At 42.2% G+C, this 27,432-nt stretch overlaps 1 protein-coding gene across 4 annotated transcripts in view; it reads right to left on the reverse strand.

Moving 5' to 3' along the window:
• Window positions 1–572: 572 nt before the first annotated feature.
• Window positions 573–27,432, reverse strand: part of Prpf18 (pre-mRNA processing factor 18) — an 807,949-nt gene continuing 781,089 nt past the window's right edge. For 2 of the 4 annotated variants that reach the window (XM_051151336.1, XM_051151337.1), the window contains exons 3-12: window positions 25,845–25,922; window positions 25,704–25,730; window positions 23,271–23,375; window positions 20,239–20,352; window positions 17,643–17,789; window positions 15,687–15,755; window positions 14,257–14,397; window positions 14,046–14,117; window positions 11,837–11,992; window positions 573–807 (exon numbers count right to left, since the gene is read on the reverse strand). In XM_051151336.1, the coding sequence (XP_051007293.1) occupies window positions 727–807; window positions 11,837–11,992; window positions 14,046–14,117; window positions 14,257–14,397; window positions 15,687–15,755; window positions 17,643–17,789; window positions 20,239–20,352; window positions 23,271–23,375; window positions 25,704–25,730; window positions 25,845–25,922 (990 nt within the window). In that variant the 3' untranslated portion in view covers window positions 573–726. Of the gene's footprint in view, window positions 808–11,836; window positions 11,993–14,045; window positions 14,118–14,256; window positions 14,398–15,686; window positions 15,756–17,642; window positions 17,790–20,238; window positions 20,353–23,270; window positions 23,376–25,703; window positions 25,731–25,844; window positions 25,923–27,193; window positions 27,224–27,432 lie in introns of those variants that run through there. The other 2 variants (XM_051151339.1, XM_051151338.1) reach the window with 2 other exon arrangements.

Genomic DNA, 27,432 nt, shown 5'->3' on the forward strand with positions numbered 1-27,432 from the left:
AGCATCCTGGTCATGAGGGTGTCACTCTCAGCTGGCTCCAAGGCCCATTTCTCACCCTATCCTTGATGTGCTAGTGTTCTGAACTTACACTGGTATAATATACCATCTTTGCTTTTCAACCTTCTATCTCCTATTCATCCTCTCTGTCCAGAAAGGTGACAAACATACTCTGCTTAGAAATAAAAGCAAGTCTGAAACACAAGAAAAATAACTCTTAACAATAACATTTACATTCTATTTGCAAGATGGCAAAAGTCCAAAAACATTTAAGACTGTAAAGGAATATTCAATGGCCCCACATTTTTGTTGAGATTCGAAAAAAATATATATCTTCTATAAATACCACATAGGAAAATGTGCAAATCACAATAATTTACAAAAGTTTAAACCCACCCTCAAATGTTTCTAATTATCCAATGAAACACTGTGGGTCTTGGGGGCAACAGTCATTTCAAACCCCTTCTTATGGTGGTTGTTGGCTACACATTTAACTATGGATAGTATCTTTAGAACTTAATTTTTCAACTGATTAAAATGAAAGCAAGACACAAAAATTAGTTTGCAGCCCAATACCATGTGAAAGTCAACATAGTTCTTAAAATCAGCAAGAGCCGTGTCAGGCCAGGTGGAATCTCCTGTGGAGCTCTTCCTTCGCTGCTGCGGTAAGGCCAGAGGGCCACATGCTGGTGCAGAGTCCTCCTGTTACGTACACACTGTACACAGATCTCATAGCGCATTGTACTCCACACATTTGGATGGATCTGTAGGAAAGTGCTTCTGGCAAATTGTCATTAATCTCTTCAACCCCTAGGAATACAAGATAAAGATTTATTATGACACAGCTGAACTATTTCTAAGTGCCTTTCTCAGTTGTACTTAGTTTGTCAATGTTGCCAGCAGCTCCACTCAGAAGGATGCTAACTAATGAGAAACATGTATTCTACAGGGCTGTGATGTTAGCTCGGCCATTCTGAGTTCAGGTGGAGTGAGGCATGTTCAAAGATGTGGCTCTCTCAGAACCACATGTTCTGTGGTTTTTCTGTATCCCCAAAGTTAAAGAAGTTTCCTATATCTCCATATAAAACCCTTGGGATACTTTGATCTCATCCATTCAATTCACGGAAATTTTACTTCTGTATATGTTACATGTTTTTGTTTGAAACTTTTTTTAAAGCAAAAGAAACTAGAAGGAGCAAAGAAACCCAGAAATAATACAATTTTCCACCCTCACTTGAATACATGAATATGCACACACAAATGGAGTATTTAGAGCAGTAAAATATATTAACTCTAGCCACCTATGATAATTCAGCCTCCTCAAAGAGGTTACAAGAGAGACATGAACCTAAATGCCCAGGGCAACCACTGAGGCTTTGGCTTGACCTTCTAAAATTCTTAGCTGGCCATTAGACTTTATTTTTCTTAGCTTTCTCACCCACCTCTCAGTTAAAAAATGCCTGCAGCCCTTATGCAAACTACTTGTATCCCTTACAAACACGCCAAGAACAATGGCAGAAAGCTGCAACAAGCCACCATCGATCTGTCTCCAGAATAATCTAGAGAGGAATTTGCAATCAGAAAAGAATCCTTTAGTCACTTTCCACATCTCCCTGTTTACAAGGAATGTCTATCTGTTCAATGCCATAGGACACCTTTATAGCATTATTTGATTAGTTATTAAAGCAAGAGCAGAGAACAGTAGTGCTTAATTTCAAAGATCCTAGCCTATACCAATTGTTTTAAGATTGGGAACCACCCAGTTCCCAAGACAGTAAGAAAATTGATGAGATTTAGGACTAGAATAACAACATAGGCTATTCTTACGTAGCATATTGCCTGGTATTTTAGGTAATGTTCTCCTCCAATTCATTTCCCCCCTCAAAATGGCACAGTGGAGCACCTTTAGACAAGAGGTCTGAGACCCAGCGGGAAGGACCCAGGGCTTCAGTTACACAGACCAGTAACAGAAAACACCTGCAAATCCAGGGGAAAGCACAAAAAACAGCCCGGACACCCCAAATTCCATTATTAGAACTCTTAAACTCTAATTAGCTAAATATTCAAACAACACATTTTTGCTTTTGTTTCCTGGACATAAGTTTAGGCAGCGTCTCCCAAACAGCCCAGGCTCTGTGGAACCCACAACACTTCTGCTTTAGCCAACCAGGAACTGGATGCTGCCAAGCCCAGACCAACGAAACCACCAAAGACAAAATCAGTTCACTTCCTAGTGAAAACTGGCACCACAGTATAAAGTACTGTGAGCTGAGCTATGCTTGGGTTCCAGACCCAAACGCTGTGCACAATGAGCTATCTAAGAACCAGGATGTGGAGAGGCTGGCTTCTGGGTGATTTCTGTGATGCTGGGTCTCCCCAGCACTGGGAAGGAAGAGCATGTAACCCACTTGCCCCTCATATTTCTCCTGCTAACCAGGCATCTGCTTTAGGGTAAAGAACTTCCCTTCCACACTCAACTTCCCCTGCCACTTAGTTCTAACCACATGTGTATGAAATACCTATGGAAACATACATGATGTCACTGATTTGACATCGCTAAGTGTCCTGAAGGAATAGGTGGAAGAGAGATATAGCTCGGAAAGATGAGACACTTCAGTCAGCAGCCAAGCATGTCATGAACCGTTCTAACAAGGAGTCAGCTTCAGGACATTCCATAACTAAAACCGTAGGCAGCTGCTCCTCAGAAGACATTTATGAGGTGCCTTTATACTCAGAGTCTAAGACTTTAAAACACAGCTCAGCAGCCAGTCACAGCCCTTACCTGGAACACTACTATAAATACTTGTGCTAGGATGATAGGCTAGCAAGGACTTTTTTACAATGTGTCATTCTCAGGACATGTTTTATTGTTTTGTTTTATTTTCCAAATGGCAGCACATCTTTTCTACTGAACCCTCTGGCTTTCCATCTCCCACTGCTGTGGGTGGTTAAGCAGGACAACCGCAGAACTCACAGTAACACGGCAAACAGCTGGGAGCTGCTGGTATTTTACCTGACTCTTAAAATGCAGGGTCTCATTCCAGAGCCAGAGCTGGGCTCAAGTCTTATAAACCTTTTGCCTCAGCCTCCAGAGTGCTGATGACTAACTCTCATGGGCACCAGCTAACTGACTTTAAACTTTATTAAAATATGCATCTAACAACTGTTTAAGCAATGCCTACCATATACCAAGTGCTATGGTAAGCTGGAAATAAAGAAAAACCAAGCCAGAGGGAAAACAACAAAAAGAAAACCCACCTAGCAACAGAGCCAGAAAAACAAGAAATAAGATAAATCCAACCACGGGCGATAAATGCTGTGAAAACAGTGAGCATAGGAGGATGTGTGTAGTTGGGGAAACTCACTAAGCAACATAAGCTATTTAAACTACAATGGTATGGTATGTGTGCTCAAGAGAATCCAAGGCACAAGGACAATCGCAGAGGAGACACTGCAAGAATTCACACAAGAGAGGTTGGTGGCTGTTCCCAAAAGGCAGCTAGAAAAGAATGGGTTCCAGATCTTTCAGGATACAGCTGTGGAGCTTGTGTGTTTTTGTTTTTCAAGACAGGGTTTTATCTGTGTAACCCTGGCTGTCTTAGACTCATTTTGTAGACCAGGCTGGCCTTGAACTTACGAAGATCCACCTGCCTCTGCCTCCCAAGTGCTGGGATTAAAGGTGTGCGCCACCACAACTAGCTGAGCCATGGAGATTTGAAAGCAGACTGTCTATGAATTGTGACAGAAAGAGAAAAGGAAAATCCTGGACATAAAATAATTGTACTCCTTGGCATTACTCCTTCCTACCCCCAGATCCCGACCCCTCAGGCAACCATTTTCACACCACTGAAGAGTCCTGGCCATACCTGTAAATGCCCTACGTCAGCCCTTGGCTGTTCTTGCAGATCATCCACTGACTTCTGACTGTGAAGTGGGGAGGACTTAATGGGCTTAGGTCACGCCCACTGGCCCCACATATGTACAGACACTAAATATTTTCTTCCCCATGCTCCTAATGCATGGTTGCAAGTAAAAGATATGTTCAGAGTTAATCTCATAAAGGCTCCACATGTCCTCTATGCACAGCCACGCAGGGTATTATGATGACCACTCCTTTTAAGGTTTGTTCCCCTTTAAATCATCTCTTCCATTTTTTCCTGAGGTACTCTAGTCCCTGTTCCATTCTGGACCTTCATGTATTGCTACCATCAGAGCATCCCTCGCCTTCAGCTTGAGATGGCCTTCACCTTCTCTAGGCTGCACTTCAACTCTTGCGTTCTGTGATTTGCTTCCCTCACTTTAAGCCACGTTCAGACAGTGTAGTACACTAACACAGTAAGACAGCCAGCATCAAACCCAACCAGGTGCATCTTGCCATGCAATAACTTGCCACCTGAAAATTCAAAGCTACAGCATGAATACCCCTGACCTGCACGTGTCATGTATAATTTGAGTGCTAACATATGAAGAATACTCACTCATAACTGCACTGTTATGTATACAATATATGAGTCAAACTGTGATCACTCACTGAAGGAATCAAAGGTGATGCGACACTAATTTTGGCAATTCGTGATGAGTACAACAGAAATATGCAAAATGTTCTACATGGCTGGCCCATGCTACTGCAGATCAAATAGCCAATGCCTGAGATAAAATGTTGGGACCCTGGGAAAGTCATGAATTTAAGATTACTGAAAACTTGCCAGAGGGTCTTGAGGACATCTGTCCTTGTGCAATAGCAAAAGCTTGGGAAAAATTCTTTGGGATGAACATTTGTGTGACGGGTGCACATATCAATTATTCCACACAGAGCAGAAAGGGAGCAAACAACAGGAAGCCAAGCAAGAACTCAAACTGAGAAGCTGATAGCAGGTCCAAGGGCTTCACCAAGCGCTGGCAGAGCTCAGGGCCAACAAGAGGACAGTACAAGACCCTAGAGCTCGCAAGCCTGAGACTGGACAGACACACTCACTCGGAACAAGGCATGAGACAAGAAGGCATGAGACACAGAGATGAACTGTTCAGAGACAGCCACTTGGGGAAAGCAATGGCTGAGGCTGAGGAGAGCAGCAGGAACTCTGTAGGGAAAAGCAGCACCTGGAACTTGCCCCACTGCAAAAACAACCTGAGTCCTCCATTCCTGCCCTCTGGGAAGCCACAGGAAGAAGGAGCCAGTCAATGTTCAAAGTCAAGATAGGAGCACACCTGGGGAGTTGGGGGAAGCCCAGTCCTGCCAGTCACTTCCCTCCTCAGCCTCCTCTGTCTTCTCAGATAAAACTGTCCAGAAGGTCTCTAGAAATGATCACATTATAGTCTCTAGATAATCAAGTTTCTATAATTTGTGTAAAAGAAGCTTTCCCAAAATCAGAGCCAAAGGCTTCCTCTGCATTTGGCAGAATGAGCCCCCTGGAGTTACTACCCAACAAGAAGCCTTCACTTAGGTGAGCTAATACGCTAGACAGCTTTTGTTTGTTCTGCCTGGTGAGGAAACTCCCTGTGGTGTATTTAATTTTGTGAGGAATAGAACACTTCAAACAACTTCCATAGTTGCAGTCTACAAAGGTTTGCATAAAAGACAGAAGATGAAATCATATTTCAGCAAACAGTCTCTTGAAATGCCTTCCACTGTTTTATAAAACACATTATATATCGGTATTTCAAATAAAAATAAGAATCATTTGACAGATTCTAAGTTTTCATTTATACAATGTTCAGTAACAGACAAAACTAGGGACTCAAATCAACAGTACATGGACTCGGGTGGAGAGATGGTACTGTGGTTAAGAGCTGGGCTACTCTTGCAGAGGACCCAAGTGTGGTTCCCAGCACCGCATGACAACTCACAACTAGAGTTCAGACATAAAAAGTAAGTGAATAAATCTTTTAAAAAGAAGAATAGCACTGACTGATAGGATGAGGGGACATAAATACAAGGCAGGCATGAAGGAATCTGCTGAGGGCCACTAGGAATAGGCTGGACCCAGATCTTAATTTTTAACATGGCACATGTTATCCAGAACTAAGGCCATATACTTCAAACGCCAAAGCTTTTCTTGAGGTGTATTTTTAAAAAAGTAATTATTAAACAATTTTCACAGATCTCCTTAACAAATATCTCATGTAGAAGAGGTCTATACGTCAGCACCTTACTCTCAGCAGCGTCTCTGAAATGCAGCCACGGCTGCTGCTGAAGGTCCCGGGAAGCACAGGCCCACCAGATACGCTCCCATTATCTAGCAGCCATGCTAAAGGGCTGGACAAAGAATAGAGTCGCCATCCAATCAGGAAACATTTATAGAGCACTAGTAACAGGCAGTGTTCTGGAATCTGAGGGAACAACAGTCAACCATGTTCTTACCCAGCACTAAGCCATCCTGTGTAATTATGTGACCTGACATACTTTCCTGGTGCCCATACACAGCACCACACTAAATTCTGCGCACTGTAGTCACTAGTTCGTTGTCTCATCTGCTGCTCAGACTGTGTACTTAAGCAAGGGGGTGGCTGGGTGCAAGTTTTCTTATTGTCATCCCTAGTATTAGAAACCATCCTTTGAGTCAGTATGTCAAGAACTTCTGGAATGTCTTTTTTTTTTTTCCCATGAGAGCACATTCCATTATTAGTTCTAGTATTTTATCAGAAAATCTGATACGCTTATTTAGTCATAATTATCATTACCTCTGGAATGGTACAGTGATACATTTTTCTGAAAGTATCTCTTGACCTCAGAGACTAATTTTTGGCAGGCTTCACCAAAAACTAGCAATACGCCTTGAGGTCACCAAAGACTATACTCAACCTGCTGTCAGACGGCTCAGCCTGTATTTGACCTGCCTTTGAGAGGACACATAACCAGCCTTTCTGCATCATGCATGTCCTAGGCAGTCAGCTTTCACAGCCTAAGCCACACGCACAGCTTTCATCTTAAGTTACGGACTCTTGCATGGCCCTGACCTGAAGGTCTGTGTGTGTTTCTGCTGTGGTAATCGTTGCTGAAATGAGCGAACAGGAGGGAAACAACCTTAAGACAAACACCCACCGGACATGTTAAAAACAGCCTGTGGATGTCTGTGGTGTCGGAGTCAGCTGGGGTCAGAGAATGGCTTCTTCCCTTGAAAACAGTTAAAGAGAACTACAGAGAAGCCCTCATCCCTTCCCCGGCCACGTTTCCTGTGCTGTCCAAGCCCTTTGTTACAGGAAGCACGGATTCAGAGGCAGCACGCAAAGGAACAGAGGCAGACACACGCCACACCACACACAGCCCAGCTATCATCATCTACAGATAGCCGCAAGACACAGGGAGCTAAGGGGAGAATTCAAATATGGGCTTGTACTGGGTTAAATTAATCCAAAGGAAAGTACTTTGTTTTCATTACTTAATGCGACACCCACACATTTTGGTGCCTCTCAGGTTGTCTTTAATGTGCTAACAGTGCATGACGCATGACGGTATGCATGGGATGCACAGTAGTTCCCAGAGGAGCAGAGAAGAAAGGCCTTCTTGGAATATGGGTAGTACTGTCTCAGAGGTGCTAAGCCAGGGGGATAAAAGGTAAGAAGGAAGAAGCCTACTGGCTGACATAGGCATTTTCTCCCCACTTTCTAAACACAGCAGCTCTCAACCTATGGGCAAACCTCTAGCTCCAAAATTCTTTACATTACAATTCATAACAGTAGCAAGACTAGTTATGAAGGAACAAGAAAAATACTTTTATGGTTGGGGTCAGCACTGCATGAGGAGCTGTGTTAAAGGGTTGAGGCATCAGGAGGTTGAGAACCGCTGGTCTAAAGCCTTTGAACCTGTGAGCCGAATAACCCTTCCTTCGGTTGTTACTCAGGTATCTGTTTGATAGGAACAAAATGTTTGACTAACACATCACCCAAGACAGTCAGAAAACGGTGACTAAAGAGTCACTAACATGGGGCTGGAGCGATGGCTCAGAGGTTAAGAGCACTGTCTGCTCTCCCAGAGGTCCGTGAGTTCAATTCCCAGCAACCACATGGTGGCTCACAATCATCTGTAATGTAATCTGATGCCCTCTTCTGGAGTACAGGTGTACATGCAGATAGAGCACTCATAAATAAAAATAAGGAAATATTAAAAAGAATTTTTAAAAAAAAAGAGTCACTAACATGTCACTAGCACCTGCCCCAGAAGAGACATCAATCCCTTCTGAGCATTCTAAGGCTTCCCTCATCCAATAGGCTGAACGCAAACTCTACATCCTCTCCACAGTATTAGTGGGTCTAAGTTTCACAATATACACTCACCAAATCTCGTAACCACTATAGATGTAACAGGAATTTTTTCTGACTTTGAATCAGGGTCTCACTGTTTAGCCCAGGCTAGCCTTAAACCCAGGATACAGTTCTGACTCATCTCAAAATTCGCAATCCTCCTTAGCCTCCCAAGTGATGCAATTACTGGCATATGCCATCAAACCTGGCTGAAAAAGGAGTATCAAAAAAGAAAACATGTATAGCTTAGTCTGAAGTGCTTGCTGCCTGCATGTGAAGCAGTTCGATCCCTGGAAGGCATATAAAAAGCCAGGCACAGTGCTGTGTGTTTGTAATAGGGAAAGACCTGTGGCACTGGCTGGCCAGCTAAGCTAGCCTGGTCAAGCACCATGTGAGAGACCTGTCTCAATAAACTAATAGGTGGGGGCTGGAGGGATGGCTCAGTGGTTAAGGGCACCGGCTGCTCTTACAGAGGACCAAGCTTAGGTTCCCAGGACCCACAGTGGCTCACAATTGTCCATCATTTCAGTCCCAGGGGATCAAAGACCCTCTTCTAGCCTCCATGGGTACCAAAGCACACATGTGCTACACATACACATATGCGGGCAAAACATTCATACATGTAACAGAAACATTTCATTTTTTAAAAGGAATGTAGACAGCTGTCCTGAGAAATAAATCTGAGGTTAGCTTCCAGCCTCCAAACACAAGTGTAGATCTCGGTATCTGTGCCTTCCATACATATCAACACCCATCCAGACAGGCGCTCTCATGCACACACAAAATTTTCTTAAGGAATGTCTACATTAATGTCTATATCAAACTATAGTTGTTTGTTTGTTTGTTTGTTTTAAATATTCTTTTATGTACGAAGCCTTTGTTTGTATGCATGCCTGCACACCAGAAAAAGCCACAAGATCCCACTGTAGATGGTTGTGAGGCACCATATGGTTGCTGAAAATTATACTCAGGCCCTCTGGAAGGGCAGCCAGTTTGATAATAATAATAATAATAATAATAATAATAATAATAATTATTATTATTATTATTATTATTATTATTATTATTATTATTATTATTAATGTATTTATTCACTTTACATAGCCCCATCCCTCCTCATCTCCCAGTCCCCCCTTCCTCCCTCTTTTCCATCCTCCTCCCTTATTCCTCAAAAAAAGGAAGCCCCACTTCCAATCCACCCCTGCTCATCAAGTTGTATTGGTTTACTTTTAACTGCTGAGCCATCTCTCCAGCCTTTCTCCCTTTTAATATACAAATTTTATTTATATAACAATTTTATTTAAATGCCATGATTAACAACCTAGAAATTTACTCAGTGAAGATTTTAACACAAGAATCAAAGAATATTGTTACAAAGGAAGACTGGAGGGAGGACAGGTTTCAAAATAAACTAGAAATCCTCTTAAATAAATTATATAGATATAGATATAGATATATATACACACACACATACACACAATGAGTCTAGGAGGAAACCACACCATTGTCTACACCAAGAAATGCTGTCATTAAAATTACCTAGTTGTGTGAACTTTTAAGTACTATAATTAGCTATGGTATAAATGACCATGATTAGCAAATCCTTGCAAATTTTGTCAAAAGAAAAAAAAGCCCACTCTTTTCTAACTCTAAGTGTTTGCCTTTACAACAGTCATTTGTGGCTGTAAGAGTGAACACGGGACTGGTGAGATGTTTGACAGGCAAAGGCACTTGCAGCCAAGCCTAATGGTCAGAGCTGGGTCCCTGAGGCCCACACAAAGGTCAAACAGACCGATATACTCGGAGTTTTACATGAGCAACACACATGCCACCCCCTCGCACACAATAAAAACATTAAGGTAATTCTAAAAATTAAAAAACAAAAATGGCTTTGAATTTACCCAAGTGTATTTGAACTCTATAAACTGCACAGTTCGCACCAGGGAGTCGGGTTGAAATGTTTTAAATGCTAATGTATGTGAGTATAAAGTATGCCACACAAATTAACATGCAGCTCTTGGACCTAAATACAAACAAAGACAAGTCATGAATATGGTAATGACTGTTCTCCAGCACAGTGTATGAACAACACACCTTTATGCTTTTAAGAAAATTTAAAGTAAATTTCCAAAGCTCATCTTCAAGTTTAAGAACTGTCACCCGGCTAGTCGTTACACACAATCTGGGATTTCTGACAATCTGCCAAAGCTAGATTATAGCATTTTTTTCAAATTCACATCAAGTTTTCAGAAAGGTTTAGCCCAATACAAACAAGTTTGTATGAGGTGTGTGTAATTTCAAAATAATAACTACAAATACTCAGACTTAGTCACATAATTAGGAAAATATTTTCACATGCTACTTAAAAATAATCACATACACTGAAGTCAAGACTTCACTTCCCAAACCTTCTTAGGGTGGTGTACACTAAATCCATATTCTAAGTCACATTATTATAAAGCACTCCAAATTGGCGGTCTTAACTAAACCCCATATTTCTTTATGCACTCAATCTGTAATATATGAATTTTTGTTTTGTTTTAAAGCAAGCTGGATATGGTTCTCACTGATAATTCCAGCACTCAGAAGATGGAGGCACTGAGTTTGAGGCTAGCCTGGACTACACAAGAAGAACGTGTCTCAGAACAAAGCAAATTCCAGCAGTTTTGCTTTAGCGTTAAGAAAACTATCCTTTCTAACATGTATGGAAGTCATGGTGTCTTAAAGACAAGTGCTCCTCAGCAGTGAACTTTCCTATCTCCACCTGTGCGGGGCCCTACTCACTGCACACTCACTTCGCCTCGTCTGGGGTTGTTCTCCACACGTCACTACCTCCAGTCAGTGGTTAGCATGGCTTGAGGGTCCTTTCATAGGACCAACCAGCTCAACAGGCACCTCCATCGCCTACATCACCAGCTTCACGACCTTAGGCAGACATTGTACCTCACGTTATCAAAGTGGTCAGAGTACCACATATCAGGGAGGTCATATGCACACATTTTCATTACAGAGGATCGTTCCAGCTCTCTTTTGATAATCAGTTACTGACCAGCCCTCTCTTCTGCACCTGCTCCCCGAGTTTTATGTTTATCTGAGACACACTTTATTCCAAGCTGGCTCAGAACATGATTCTCCTACGTCCACCTACTGCACAGCGGGGTTACAGATACAAGTCACCATGTCTAGCTTGTGTTGTTCACTTCATATTCAGCTTAATAACTAAATTGCATCACAGTTACATACGCACCTGGGCTGTGGGGTAGTGTGCATAGGGCTCAGTGTCGCCAGTTTCCAGTGTCCACCAGAGGTTGTTAAGCGCACTCCCCACAGAGAATGAGGCGAGCACGGTCCCTTGCTCACAAGCTAGAGCTTTAAGTTTGCAGAGGTAAGGAATGCTAGAGCAGGGCCCTCACGGTGGTCTGGTAAAGCAATTGCTGTAAAAGCCTGATGCCCTTGAGCACACACAAATGCAGCAAGAGAGAGCTAACTCCACAGACTTGTCCTCTGACCTCTTATGTGTATGCCAGGACACGCGCGCGCACACACACCATTAAAAAGAAAGAGAGAGATTGTTAGAACAAACCTTGTCCCTGCTTACCTGGATGTATTTCCGTTGGGTTTCATCATTTAAAACATGTGCAACATGCTTTGAAAAAATCTTTTCCCTGCCAGTTCTGGCATGGATGCCAACCATAGTGACGCCAATAGGCCAGGGGGCATTTCCAATGGCCATCTGAAGGTAAGCATCGTTCGCCTGAAAGGAAAGTTTAAGAAATCAGAAAAGTAAGAAATACACTGGTTCAAATCTTTACTTCAAGTGTTACAGCCTTCCTCACATACTTTTTATCTACCTCTTGATGAAACTATTGTGTTCCATTGCTCAAATCAAGAATTAAGGTATGAGGTGACTTACAGCCCTGCTCAGAAACACCAACACCTGTAAAAACAGAAGCCAACACTAAGCATGTAAGACAGACAACCCTGTCCAGCCTTTGTACCCTGGAAAGCAATACATTTCAGACTGGAATAGCAGGCACAATCTGACATGCTAACAGAAACAATTTTAGCTCTAGTCTTTGCTAGATGGGGCTGGAAGCAGAGAGAAGCTAGCTAGCTTTCAGTATCCAACCTGCAACATATCTACTCCCCACACAGCAACATGGGGCTGTGGATGCAAGCGGGGGCAGAGCGGGGATGGTGCTCTATCTGCTGGGACAAGCACACAGGGTCCACACAGATGGATAAACAGACTGGACACTGGCTGACAGGTCAAACAGCTGAAGCATGTGTAGGTGAGAACTTTTCACTCTGACCCTCAAGGCTCCCACCTGCCAAGAGCCTTAAAATAAAAGTTATGAAAAGTCAAGACAGAAACCAGTGACGACAAATGGCTTCATTGACAATCAAGTGTGGCTACTGTGAGAAACAAACAAAAAACAAGTAACTTCTAAAAGACCCCCAAGGAACTTCCAGCAGGCTGCATAAATATCTCAATTTCAAAACTCTAACCGTATGATCTGCACAAGCCCTACGATTAACTGGGAGATCACTGTCCCCCTAAAGAGAAGCGTCTACTTGCTCTGCAACACGTCTTACAAAGTTTAATTTTAAAGGGAATTCTGTGTGCTTTTCATCACTGGCTCTCATGTAACTTCAACTAATAACACTTCCTATTTTCCACATCTCTAAAAATCCCAAAGAAAATTTCCCAGTGCATTGTTAAATTTTACTGGTACTCTCTGTCACCTATACAAAGCGAGCTCCCACCTGGCTTTGATAAACAATAAGGCAGCTTAGAGGGCTGCCTGCCATGACGCAGACTGCAGCCATGCACTGCCATGCAGTCATCCTCATTAAATACCATCAAACTGGGAGGCGGAGATATGACCAAAGCATCTATGACTCTCAAAGAACTAAAATAAAGTTTAAAAGACTCATGCAACTAACAGGAACTAAGCATGGTTTGTTTGTTTTTTTCAAAAAATGTCCTGCTAAAACAACAGGCTTTAATAAAAATAAAATTACCTCAAACAGCCAATGCTCTAGTTAAGTCACCCAGCAGTCACCAGAGAGTGCCAGCAGTCCCTTCTCCCCTGCTCTAGTCTCTATTCTGCCCCTGGGGTTCAAAGAAAGCTCCACTCTAGGCTTCTAGGGAGCCTCGGCCATTAGCAGCCCCTCCTCACTGCTGTACCTTCAGGATCCAGAACCCCTTCCTCTTCCACCTACTGACATTCCCCAGTGCCCATTTCCCTCTCCCCATGGGTCTGCATCTTAGGGTGCTTTCCCAACACCTCTCCCAGGGCCCATCCAAGAGCCAAGACTGGGATGCATAAGAGCAGTCCTTCCCAGCAAGCGGCCGCTATGTGTAGGGTACCTTAACGAAGACATGAGTCCAGGCAGCCTTCCACCTCCCACAGAAACAACTGCACAGCACAGGTAAGTCCCACTCAATCAGCAGTACAGTAGTTCAGCTATCCTATGTATTAAATGGGCTTCTGCAGCAGTCTGAAGAGCCTTGTTTGTATGGGAGGATCCATCCTATGCCATAATCAACTATTTATACAGCCTGAATGAAATTCAGCCCGTCCACCAAATGAGCACAGCAAATACAGTACATGCTCTGAAGAACCTTTAACCCATGTTTAAAGGAGCTAAGAAAGCACAGCTGAAGTCTGAAGTCTGTTATCAGTGCTGACAGAACAGGCTCCGTTCCTACGAGCCGCTTCACACTTAGCCTTAAATGCGCTCCCCATTCCGTCACCATTACATTACAAACATAATCAATAACATACAGCGTAACAACTTACCTTCACATACTCTCTCTGTAACATGAACTTAATAATATCTGTTATTGATTCCTTAATATCAGCAGGAAGATTCTGAAAAAGAAAAAAAAAAATCACAACTAGATTTGGAAGCTACTGTATGTAGTGAAAACTACTTATTCTAAATCTATATATTCTGATTTAAAAACACACAAACACTGTGAGTTAATAAAAAGTTTTCTAGAAACCTCACCCTTTTCCGGAGCTTCCTGAAGAGCGGTCTGAGGTAGGACTCCGTCTGTTTCTGGGTAGCACTGTTCAGTTTGCCCTGCACACTCCGTTTCACGTAATCCTCTCTGGCATTCAATTCTTTAGCCCAAACGCCAAGAAGAAACTGTTGGAAAAAAAAGTTAAGCTGCAATGCCACCCAGTGGTTTGGGTGGACAAGTTCCCTAACAGAGCATGGGATCCAGTCATCCCCACAGCACACTTGGTTATATTCTCAACAAGAAAGATTTAATTGAGCCGGGCGCGGTAGCACATGCCTTTAATCCCAGCACTCGGGAGGCAAAAGCAGGTAGATCACTATGAGTTCGAGGCCAGCCTGGTCTACAAAGTGAGTCCAGGACAGCCAAGGCTACACAGAGAAACCCTGTCTCAAAAGAAAAAAAAAAAAAAATTAAGATTTAATTAACAGACAAGTTCTCTTTGTTTTAACATGTGCTTCAATGTCAAAAACATGCCAAGTTTATGTACCACTACACTGTGAAGACAGTCCGTTTCCTCAAGAAAAATGGCTGGACTGATATAAACTGCTGCATATTGACTTATACCTACTACACACAACTCCACTGACCTAGGTTCATCATCTCTGCACTCTGACATCCCATCAGTGTCTGAAGTATGTGGTAGACTGCACGGGCTGTCTGCTTAGGAGGGGACACACTCCTCTCTGCGCCAGCATAAGGACAGACCGTCAGAGGAGAGGCAGCCCTGTGCCGCTGCCCATACTGTCCAGTTCTACAATTTAGCCCAAATATATTTTAGAACTTCAACAACAAAATATATTCAAAACGTAAATACTTTAAAATTCTAAATAACAAACTAAGTAATATGAAATATAAGTACAAATAAAAGTATTCCTTGCATTAAATCTTCCACTTGGAACACAAATATTTAAATGAAATTGGGATTTGACCATGATCTCCCTAGATGACTAAAGAGAAATGCTGACAGCAAATACAGAACCAATGAATCAGCCCAAAATAAGCCAACTCCACACTTAAGTGGGCTGCGCTGAAGGGTTAGGACTCTTCACTTTTTGCAATGTCCTTCCCAAGCTCCCTTCCTTCCTCTCCTCTCACCACCCTCCCATAACAGCACTGGGTCACATCTGTGCCATTTCTCTCTCGGGGATGCACAGAGCTCAGGAACCATCTTCAAACACTGTGCTCATGCTGCTGCTGCAATCACTTTCTATGGCTTTTAGGAAAAGTCCCACAAAGAAGGTAGCCATCCGTATATTTCACTCATAACTACCGCATACACAGTGAGAGGGCCCCATGGCTCAGCTGATCAGGCCCAGGTGCTTACAAGACAAATACAAATGTCCAAAATATTTCAAAAATAGAAGTCTGTTTCTTCATGTCCACCACGCTCTCCTTCCTTCCCTAAGGCACATACCTTCAGGAACTTGGTGATGATGTCCATGTCCTTATGGTCGTCACCCTTCCCTAAGGACTCCCCCAGTGCCTGAGGAGAGAGAACGGTACTTCTGTTCACTAACACAGAGCAATTTTAAAAGGTGTTGGAGAGCGTGTGTACAGCCAAGAATAGGTTAAAAACGGCATTATCACACGTATTGGCCAATTTGTATTTAAAACTTGCTGAAATTTCTAGACAAGTCAGAAAAAACTGCATGTTTATATTCAGAGAATTGCTACTTTTTATGAATCAAAAGAGAGTCAGCAAATGGCAATGGCTTAAGAGGGTAAAGGCCAACGACCTGAGTTTAATTCCCCAAACCCAAGCAAAGGTGGAGAGAATCAAGTCCACAAAGCCATGCTCTGACCACCACACACATGCAGTGACAGATGACTCCATCAAACATCATGCACAACACACACACACACACACACACACAGAGAGAGAGAGAGAGAGAGAGAGAGAGACAGAGAGACAGAGAGACAGAGAGACAGAGAGACAGAGAGACAGAGAGAGAGGATCTTAAAACATTTCAAGATTTTTATTCATTTTGCATTTAGCTATGGATCTGTGTTTGGATATGTGCACAAGAGTGCAGGTGCTCAAAGGGACCAGAGTTAGAATTGTGAGACGTTTGCTGGGACCCAAACTTGCATGAGCAGTGGATGTAGCTGAGCCACCTTGCCGACCCCAATTTTATAAGTTTAGTATAAAATATCAATGACTCTTAACAGATCTCGGCATTTCTCCTAGGTGGATAAAATGGCCTAAAGTCAGATTATGCTGACGGTGACAACACCCTATGGATATATTTTAAGCCACTCAATTGTATAGTACACAAATATCTTTAAATTGTTTTTAAAAAGAGAAGGAAGGGAGGAAGAACAGAGGGAGGGAGGAAGGGAGGAGGGGAGGAGGGGAGCAGAGAACAAGTCTGACAAGTGATTGCTCACTCCAGCTATTTAGTAAAAGCTCCAAAACACTTTAAATGAGTGATGGGAGGGAGAACGGTAAAATGACACCCTCAACCACGAACCCATTCTAGAGATCCCTGCAGCTCTAAAGAAACAGAAATAACTACTTGTACTGTATTAAACAGTGAAAGCAAGCAAACCAAGAAACCGTTAAATTACATTTGTTACCTGCTAGATACTTACAAGATACAATATTGTTTCCTCATGAAGATTATACATATCATTCCACATGCACCACAGGGACAGAATCGGGAGGTGACACACTGTCCAGTGATGGCAGGAACATAAGGCCACAAGCCCTCCCGTGCCGGGGCAGTTATACACCGGGACACTGTCCAGTGATGGCAGGAACATAAGGCCACAAGCCCTCACGTGCCGGGGCAGTTATACACCGGGACACTGTCCAGTGATGGCAGGAACATAAGGCCACAAGCCCTCCCGTGCCGGGGCAGTTATACACCGGGACAGCCATGCCAGAGAGTGGCTCGGCAATCCTCAGATGAAATATTACGTATAAGCCCAGCAACACTGTTTCACTCTGCAGCTGAGGAGGGGCTGAGAGCAACCAAGCTGCCCACTATTACAAGGAACCAAAAGTAAAATACACAGATGCCGTAATATATAGCCAAGCCAAAGAAGACAATCAAGGGTAGATCTTAAAAACAGTATGAAATGGGGGGAAAGCAATAAAATAAAAACAAACACACACAGCACGGCTTTCCATGCACATAAAACTGCAAGCTTTACAAGACCACCACCAGCAAACAAAGGGTGCACATCAAAAATGGCAGTGATGACTTTTGAAGGTAGAAAAAACAGAGAAGTGAGTGATTGAGAAAAAGAGGAATGAAAGACATAGTAACTAGGTGCCGTCTGTGACAAGGAAGGAGGACTGCTCAGCTCGTCGAGCTCTCCTAAGGAGGGAGGGATGCCTGGAACAGGCTGGGCTGTGGAAGAGTACCTCTAACTCCTCAATGGTGGTGTTTTCCTCATGAACCTTCAGGTCATTCTGTGTGTCTTCCTCTCCAGGCTCCTGGCCACCCACAATTTCATTCAAGTACTGCTGGTCAATCTTGTCCAAAGCTGCTTTCAGATCATTCCTTAAGCCCTATGGTGAAGACAAGAAGTGCAGTTGTTAGGATGCTCCACTGTGTGAGATCTGTGATCATTCGTTCATACCAAGCACACTCCAGGCTGAGCTGCAGGTCAGGTAGCAGAGTGCTTTCCTGGCATGCTCAGAGCGCCCCAGTACCCTGTAAGATGTCATGGTAGTACACGCCTGCAGCCCCAGTCCTTAGGAGGTAGAGGCAGGAAGACAGCCTGGACTACATGAACTTGTCTCGACCTTCCTCTCCCTAGCCCTCCCCAAAAAAGCACATTTCATGGTAAGGGCTTGTGTAAGCTGGGAACTGAAACAATCAAGTCAGGGTACTAACACTAGCATCATTCAAAAGTTAATTCTTATAAGGATACATGAACATATCCACACCGTCTAGTCTAATGCTAAGGAAAAGAAAACAGACGTGAGCTAGTTACAAATCTAAAAATCCTCATCAGTGTCATATTCTTCTAATAACGAAGTTTGGTGGAAATGACCAGGTCTCATTAGAGGTCCCCAGTGCATTTTTCCCAGGTCACATACATGTCTAATGCTCTGAACTCCCTTATGCCAACAGAAGAAACCTGGTGTCTCTTTAAGCCCAGTTCTGAAACTTTGTTTCTACTGAAGTAGCACCTGGAGACGCCTTGTGTAATGGTCGAGCCCAAAGGTGATCCGGCTCAGACCTATGCTGCATGTGCGTTCAGATCTATGCTGCATGTGCGTTCTTCGGCAACTTACCTTTATGCCTTGGCTGCCTCATCTGCAAAACAGGAATAATTCTACCCACTACAAGAAGCAGTTGTTGGTTTTTGTTTTGTTTTGTTTTTTAACATTTACTATGTGCTACAACTGATCCCAAACTCTTGTAAAATATGAAGTTCCTTCTGTGTGTTGATCCTCTCATCAACACTGGAGAGAAATCTTCAACTCAAACACATTTAATTTAGCAAACATTGTCTATTTGCTCTACGTAATGTATAGGACCAGGTTCCCAAGGGTTGTCCCATTTGATTCTTAAAACACCCCAGTGAGCAGGAGGTCCCACAGACTCAACTCTACAAGCAGGAACTAGAGTAGATTAAAAGACTTGCCATTGGTCATACAAGCAATCATTCCAATTCAGGAATAGAAGCTAGACCCTTTAGTCCTATGCTCTTTCCTCAGAACCTTCACATGTAAGGCCTAGGCCACAAACGCAAAAACAGACTAGCCCCTGACCACAAGGTGGGATAAAGATGCTCACAACTCTGTATTAGTGAAATACACTGAGTGCACAGCAGAGGTCTATTATGGGATCCTGACAAAGGGCTTATCTCCAGCACATATAAGGAACTTCCAATTCACTGAAAAAGACAAGCAATCCAAATAAGATGAACAGAGGACTCTGATAAGCCTGTGATGGCTAATCCTGCTCATGGGATTTATGGAGACAAACCACTGGGTACAGCTGTAACTATTGAGACAGGGTTAACTGAGGCTGGACACCGGCACTAAGTGAGGGGACCCTGCCCCACGGCCTGTGGTCCCAGATGGAACAAAGAGGAGAAAGAGCCAACACCAGCACAACCTCTCTGTGCCTATGTGTGCAACGTGACCTACGGCCTCGTGCCTTCCCTGCTCAAATGGACTGTATCCTGTCAAAGTGTCACCAAACTAAACCGTTAGTTGCTTTTGTGATATACTTTGTCACAGTGATGAAACAATACAGATACTGTACAAAGCAAGGTAAGTAGGAAAGATGCTCATTCATCTTCCATCATTGGGAACATGAATAAAATCATGAGATTTTACACATGTAAGAGAATAGTTGAAATTCAAAAGTCTAACAATCCCACAGGCTGATCTCTAGAAATGCCCAGCACTTCTTATAAAGCACAAGTTTACTCCTATCGTTTAGTAATGCTGCTTGTAGATATTTCGCTGAGAAGACGTGCTTACTTAGGAGAGGAAGGGCATATGAGTGTTTATGATAGCTTCATTCTATCCAAAATGAGAAACAAACTGTGGTACACTCTCGTATAACTAAATATAACTGAGCAACAACAAGAAAGCTTTCCACAACAGCATGAGTGGTGCTCTAAAAACCATCATGCTGAGCAGAAGGAACACTGTGTCTACCATATGAAATACAAAAATGTTAAATACCCAAACAGAAAGTAGAACTTAATTCACAGTGTCTTCAATCAGAAAGGTGGCTGCCCAGGAAGAGGGAAGCGACAAGGACAATGGGTGATGAAAATATTCTTTATCCTTATATAAGTGCTGCTAATATGCTCACGTGCATTTGTCAAAACAGATGAATGTTAGGCTCAAGACACATACTTCCTTTAAAAGCACAGAAGGCTTACTTCACCAGTTTCCCATACTCACCACAACAACACAGTCAGTCAAATCCCACGCTTCTCCAGCTTACATGGCACCACCCTAGGTTTTTAGCTCTGGTCTGACTTCTTACCTTGTTAACTTCTGGTGTAAGAATCTCTATTTTTCTTAGACGTTGGAATGCATCGTAGTCAGTTTCTCCAAACAGTCTAATTGGTTCTCCTCTCTCCCTCAGTCTTCTGATGACCTAGGAAGAGAATCAAACCCCTGGGAGACTTCAAAGAGGAAAAAAACCCTAAACACCTCAAAACAATTTGCATACTTATGTTAAACGGAAACCTAAGTTTAATAAATATCATTTAATTACCCAAATAAATGTTTCTAAGTGAAAAATAAAATCCTTCAAACTTAAAAAAGAATGCATGTGGGTGGGCAGTGAGGCGTGAAATGTGTGCAGAGGCCAGAGAACAACTTACAGGAGCCAGTTCTCTCTGTCCACCATGTGGGTCCATGAGGCTCTGCAGGCAGCACAGTCACCACTGGGTCATTATCTCACAGCCCCACAACCCTTCAAGTCACTTTCAGTCATCTACCGCAGTTACAACAGGTGTTTGTGAATGAAGGGGGGAAACACTTTACATAAAACACTATTTTTATTCAAACATCTCATTACCTTTTTTCTGAATAATTCCTGTCAAGTAGCTTGACATATGAATCTATAGTGTAAAGCAAGCCTTTACATAAACCATCTGGTTCTAGACACACAGACATGGACGCACACACATTTGTCCAAACGTAACATAAGGGACACACTTTTGGCCCTCATCTCATTAATTATGACTGGTTAGCCCTTTTTTAAAAGGCCTGTGTTAATACATACTTTAATGACCATTTTTAAATATTGATTTTTTTAAAAAGAGGGAGAGAAACCTGTGTTTGCTCTTCCAGGACTCCACAGGATAGACGTGCGATACGATGATGGCATTTTAAACAACTAACAGTTTAGGGCTGGAGACCTGTACCCACGAGAGAATCAATCTGTGCAATAGGTCATACCGGAAAAGCACTGTGATGGAAGGAGCACAGGACCAGAGTGAGGAGTGGGCACCACAACACCACAGCCAAACCCGAACCCCGCCTCAGAGTTCACACGCAGGGCTTTCAGAATGTGGGGACTATTTCAGTTCTTAACGTGTGTTGACAGCTACATGGGTTTTTGTTTTGTAATTAGTCATTAAGCTGCAGTATGCATTTTCTATGCTTTGAGTACATATTTCATTTAAAAAATGAGAAACAAAATAGGTAACCAAGAAAATAAAGGTTTATCCAAATTTTTAAAAATAAATAATTAAATAAATAACTAGCACTAAGAACTTCCAATGTCTTACTAACTTTCCCATGCAGCTTCAGGAGTCTGTGAGCACTCCCTGAAGGCTCTCACCCTGAGCACATGACTCACAGAACTGGAATGGAACCTGCCTATGCACTCATCTTTCAGAAGTACCAAAAACAAAAACAGAAAAGCAAGAGAACCAGTCTTCTGATGGCATGTCTTTACATTTAGTCCTACCCACAACCAGACACATTAAAAACACAGACATACCTATGAGGCATCACAAGAAGAAAAGACCACTGACTCAATCAAAAACTAAAAGAACCAGAGAGAGAGAGAGAGAGAGAGAGACAAAGACAGAGACAGCGAGAGGGAGAGAGAACTGGAGACTATTCTCAACAAACCAAGTAACTATAAATTATGGAATACTTATGACATCTATTTAAATAGGGAACTACCATACCTGGGATTATATAATGGGAGTTATACCTAAAGGCAAGGCAATGAACTATCTGTCCTCAAAAATATATAAAAATCCTATTGCTCTAATTTATTAAATAAATGTGGGGGCGAGAGAAGTGGCTCAGTGGATGAGGGTGTTTGTCACCAAACCTAATACCTGAGCTCCATCTCTGGGCCCACATGGTGAAAGGAAAACTGGCAGCTGGAAGCTATGGTCCTTCACATGTGAGCTCTACCACCCACAATATCCCTAGCTCCCCAAATGCATTTTTAGTGGTTGGAACAAAGCATAAAAGTCTGTAATTTCATTTGTGTGAAACAAAGAAAAAGCACACTTGTACAATTATGTCCATGTGAGACCCAAGAGTTGACTGGGAATAGGAAAGCAGAGGGCACAGAACACAAAATGTATGGAAGCCATGTTTATTTTATACATTTTTAAACATACAGTTTAAATTATTCATATCACATGGATATGTTAATTTGTTAAGTAAAATAGTAGTCCAAATAGACCAGGTTGTGGTCTATTTCAGATCAGACTATGAACTAACATAACATGTAAATGTCTACAAAGCTATTTGAGAATATGTACTTTAAACAAATCTTAAAAACATACAAAGTCAAGGCTGCAGCGATGACTCAGAGGTTAAAAGTGCTGGCTGGTCTTCCAGAGCACCCTGTTCAATTCCCACCATTCATGCGGTGGTTCATGACCATCTGCAGGGGATCTAATGGTCCCTCTGACCTCCATAGGCACCAGGCACACACATAAGCACATGTCCATACATGCAGGCAAAACACTCACACTCACACTTACACACACACACAAAAGATAATAGTTTTTTAAAAGTACATAAGCATTTCTGTATTGTGCATGTATGTATACAAACATATACACTAAGTGCGCTACAAAACATGTTCCTAGGAACTTTCCAAGATCATAATCATAATCACATGTACAATAATGTCTCCTAGGGGGTGTCATATCATCATTCATAAGGAAATGCTCAAACAATCTAAAGACAATGGAAAAGGAGCAGTTTAAGGGCATGGTAGCAAAAGCTCAGCTCCTGGGAAGAGGCAGGAAGACAAGGACTGTGAAGCTGACTATGATACACAGCAAATTTCAGTCCAGCTATACAAACTCTGGAAGGGCAGCCGGTGCTCTTAACCCCTGAGCCATTTCTCTAGTGACTGCTTTGTTTTAAAGTAAGAATTCTATCAAAAGAAGCAGAGACTTCGAAGTTCATGGAAAAACTGACTGCACATGATTTTTAAGTCAAATCATCTTATTTTGGAAATAACATGACAAATGCAAGTATAGTGCAAAATTTTCTTTCTGGTTGCAAAATACTCAAACACAACCTTACCTCTTGCCTAGACAGAGTCATCGGTAGTTTTTCCTCTGCTAGTTCAAGTTCCAACACTGGATTTGAGGATGTTAGTGGCTTCTGGTCATCCTCTGTTGGCTGTATCTATATTTATAGCCCAAAGAAATGAAATTCAAACTTAGCAACATGTTTCTATTCACCATCCATCACCTTAGCCATCCACATAACAGAACAGAGTTTGTGCTGAAGGCACAGCTGGCCGCTCCTCTGAGCACAGGCTGCAGAGGGACTGGGCGTGCTTCACCTCAGGAGCTGATGGACATGTGGAAAGCACGCACATGGCAGAGCGCACTGTTGCTGTAACGGAGCAGGATCACTGCAATGGTTTCTGAAATAAAAAACTCAACAGTGCTCAAATCTGAACTCAATTTCTCCACAGATGCTAAAAACAGCCCACTTCTCTCTCAAAACAATCAATTTACCTCTCCACTGTGAGGAAAATGTCTTCAGGGTGACAACTGCTGTTCATCTTTAGAAAGACTGAAGAAATGCTTCCTGACAGAGCCTGGGAGGCGTCAGGCTAGATCTCTTCCTGTTCTGCCTCTTCAGACATATTATTGCAGTCTTGGATAAACCACTGCTTAGATGTAGAAAATGCTCAGGGCTGTGCACAGCTGTACTACAAAGTGAGCTACCAACCTTGAGGAAGGGATGAAGACTGGACTCCCACTCAGGAAGGATGGGCATTCTTGCTCACATGACCCTACATGGAAGACGATGTCTTCTTCATCTATTTTTTTCCGTATCTGAGCAGAGGTCTCAGGCATAGACTGAGAAAACCGAGTCCAGCAATTTCTAAGGCTCACTGTGTAGCCTGCAAACACCCTGAAGTGTGCTTCCCACTCAAGCACAAGGTAAGTGTAAAATTCAGAAGCAGGAACAGATTCAAAGAAGCATAAAGATCCGCTTTCAAGACACTACCACCCCCATTAAGAAAATCTGTACAATAAAATTCATGCAATTCAGAGGCCTATGGCTTATGGTTGAAGGTAAAATGAAACAGAGATGAAAACTAATGCTTTGAATACTTAACACAGGAAAACCCAGCACCAAGCCTTAAAAATAGCGCCTAGCGCCTATGGAGGTGTAAAAGGAACACATACTATCCTGTCACCACTCCAAGGAGAAAGGGTTGTCAAGGAGCAAAAAAAAAGTTACTGTTCTTTCTAATTCCATAAGCAGGTACCTTTTTTAATGAGAAGAGCTGATGTTTTTAGTTACATAATGGCAGCTGACAGCTCTGGGACAAAGATCTAATGCATTCTGTCGTCAGAGTCAAGACGTCAGCACTATCTCCACAGAGTCAATCACCTCGCTTCACCCCCTGCCCTGCACCTAAGGAAAACAAAAACTAAGACCCTGCTCATGCCACTGAAAGGGTCTCCACTCAGCAAAGTGTATGATAAGGATCCTTACTCCAGGCCAAGCCTGGGCATGATGCTGGGCAAGCAAAACATGAGGACTCTTCTTTCTACACATGTACTCAACGGCTATTTATATAAAGTGTCTTAAACTAGAAGCAAATTAAGGTGGTAACTTGAAAGGAAACCATGAAGTATAATTACAAACTCCCAAACATCCACCTTTAAAAATATTCCTTCAATACTTGCCTTTTCCAATAGTTAAAAAATAAAGACAACACACACACACATAGCATTTACATTCTTCATGCTTCCTCTGGAAATGCTCTGGCCACACAAATTAATTTCCAGAACATTCTCCATTCCATGCACTGGAGTATTATCAAATGTATGATTCAGAATATTTTGACAGAACCTGTTAGCTGTGAGCTGAGTAGCAGACTATGTCTGCTTTTAAAACAACTTTGCTACTCTCCCAAACCCTGTCACCTAGGCAACATGAGAGACCATTTCAGTTGTGCATCTAAAGCACACAGTAAAGCCTTTCAGACAGCTCATCTATTTCAAAATTCTTCCTCTAGCCAATGGACTACACTGTATCACACATGCTGCCTGTGTTTAAGACAGACGAAAGCATACAGAGGACATGTGCTCTACTTCAAGCAGCAGCACTGGGCCCACAAGGACTATCAGCAGCACTTACGTAAAGCCAGCTGCTTAAAGTACGCAAGAGGAAGCAGAGCCGATACCACTGCTAACGCAATCAAGGCCGAATGAATAAGGTGTTTTGAGCTCTTTCAAAACACATTGTTGTATTGGGAGAAGTAGGGGAGAGAGTGGTAGAGATGAAGATAAGGCCTGATCAGAAATGGGACTTAATTAAAATTAAAAACAAAAACAAAAAACCAAGCTTTGATCTCAAGCCAGTTCATGCTGTCCACTGAAAGCCAAACCATTACAAGCCAAAAGTCATGCACGTATTTTCCTGAATTCAAGATCTGGTTTTTTTTTTTTAAAAAAAAAAATCCAAATCAAAACCAAAAACTCATACCTCTCCAGAAGGCTTCTCATTTATAGGCTAATGTATAACATTGATAAATTGAACAGAGATCAATAATTTTGTTATTTAACAAAAGCTGAATAATTTTAAACTCAGAAGTGTATGGCTTAGCATAAAAGTTCGAACTTCTACCTTGTAGCCGCATCTTTCAAAATATGCTTCCTCTTCTTTTTTTGCAAGTTCACTCCGCTTGAAGTATTTTTTATTTTCCTATCAAAGGAAAAAAAAAAAAAAAAAACCAGTAAGTTACCTATGTACCCTTGGCAGAACTTCATGCCTCATAGTCATCAAGAACTCTTCGAAACCTTCTGAAAACACTTTTCAGTGTTCCAAGAACTTATGCTTTTGGTCCTGAAGATAGTCACTCCGAGTCCCTGTATGGCGGCCCCTCCTCCAAAATGTACCTGTGTTCTGATATGTGAAAAAAAACATTCTTTGACTGCAACAGGAGTTCTCACAGCAAAGAGAATATACCACCAGCACTTTCAAAATGTTTTGGTCAGTTTCCTATCATCAAATATAATTTGTATAGACAAGCACATACAGATACTCTGTTGTTGTTGTTTTCTTCCTAACCAAAGATAAATTATAGCATACAGAGCCAGCTCCGGAGAGTTCGGCAATAGGAGCCCTCCACAGGCACGTGTGAGGGCTCATCACGAGAGCCTCAGCAATCTTCAATTCTGCATTCTGTTACTTGTAGCTCCTTCTTTGCATCAAACAAAAATCTGATTCCAACTAGTCTTACGATGACCAGTATTTCATAAAAGACTAGAAATGATTAGAAGACAGCACCTTTACACTTTGCTCAAGTGTCTCATGCACGCAGAAGGGCTGGCTCACATGCCAAACATCCACTGAACTTGTTAAGAAGTTGCCCATCTGCTTCCCAACTGGTTACATGGCTTTAACTTCCCAACGAGACACAGAAAATGATGACCATTAAAAGCTCCACACTGTTGTCCCAGCACTTGGGAGGCAGCAATTCAAGGCCAACCTTGATGACACAGCAAGACTACAAAGCAAGAACAGAAAGAAAGGGAGAGAGGGACAAGGAGGATGGGAATGAAAACCACCTGTGCCCATCAAAAGCAGCTGCTGATTTCAACACGGCTGAACCAAGCAACGCTAATCAGGCAGCAGCTGAAGGAAAAATATACTTATTAAAGAGAGTAGTGCTATATATAAAGGGGTCAAGAAAAGTAAAACAAAACAAAACCCTGATCGGATTTAAATTTGTAAACAGTTTTAACACTTCACAAAAATCCATGTAAGTATCTAAAAACCACATTTTAAAAGTATTTAACAAAAAGTATCCAGAAGACGCAAATTAGAAGCACACAGATACCTCTCGACTGAAAAGGCTGACAAGATAAACTGCTGGCAGGAATACAAACAAGCCTAATCTCTGCCCTACGCAAGGATGTGGAACATGGTAGAGCTATGTTTTTAAAAGTGGCGTTTTCTACAACCAGGCATACCTGCACTCTGTAACCTAGCAGCTCCAGCGAGATATAAAAACAAAGCTTCCCAGCTCAAATACTCAGCACTAGGAGAACGGGTAACTGGGACTACTCCAACAACAGAATACAGTTTCAGAAATTTAAAATAATAATAACAATTAATAATAATAATGATAATAATAATAATAATACAGCAAAATGAGTAATACCCAAAACATTCTGATCAAGTGACGCTCCATATAAAAAATATACATCCT

The sequence above is a fragment of the Acomys russatus genome, chromosome 9, assembly GCF_903995435.1.
Source record: "Acomys russatus chromosome 9, mAcoRus1.1, whole genome shotgun sequence".
Classification (NCBI taxonomy): Eukaryota; Metazoa; Chordata; class Mammalia; order Rodentia; family Muridae; genus Acomys; species Acomys russatus.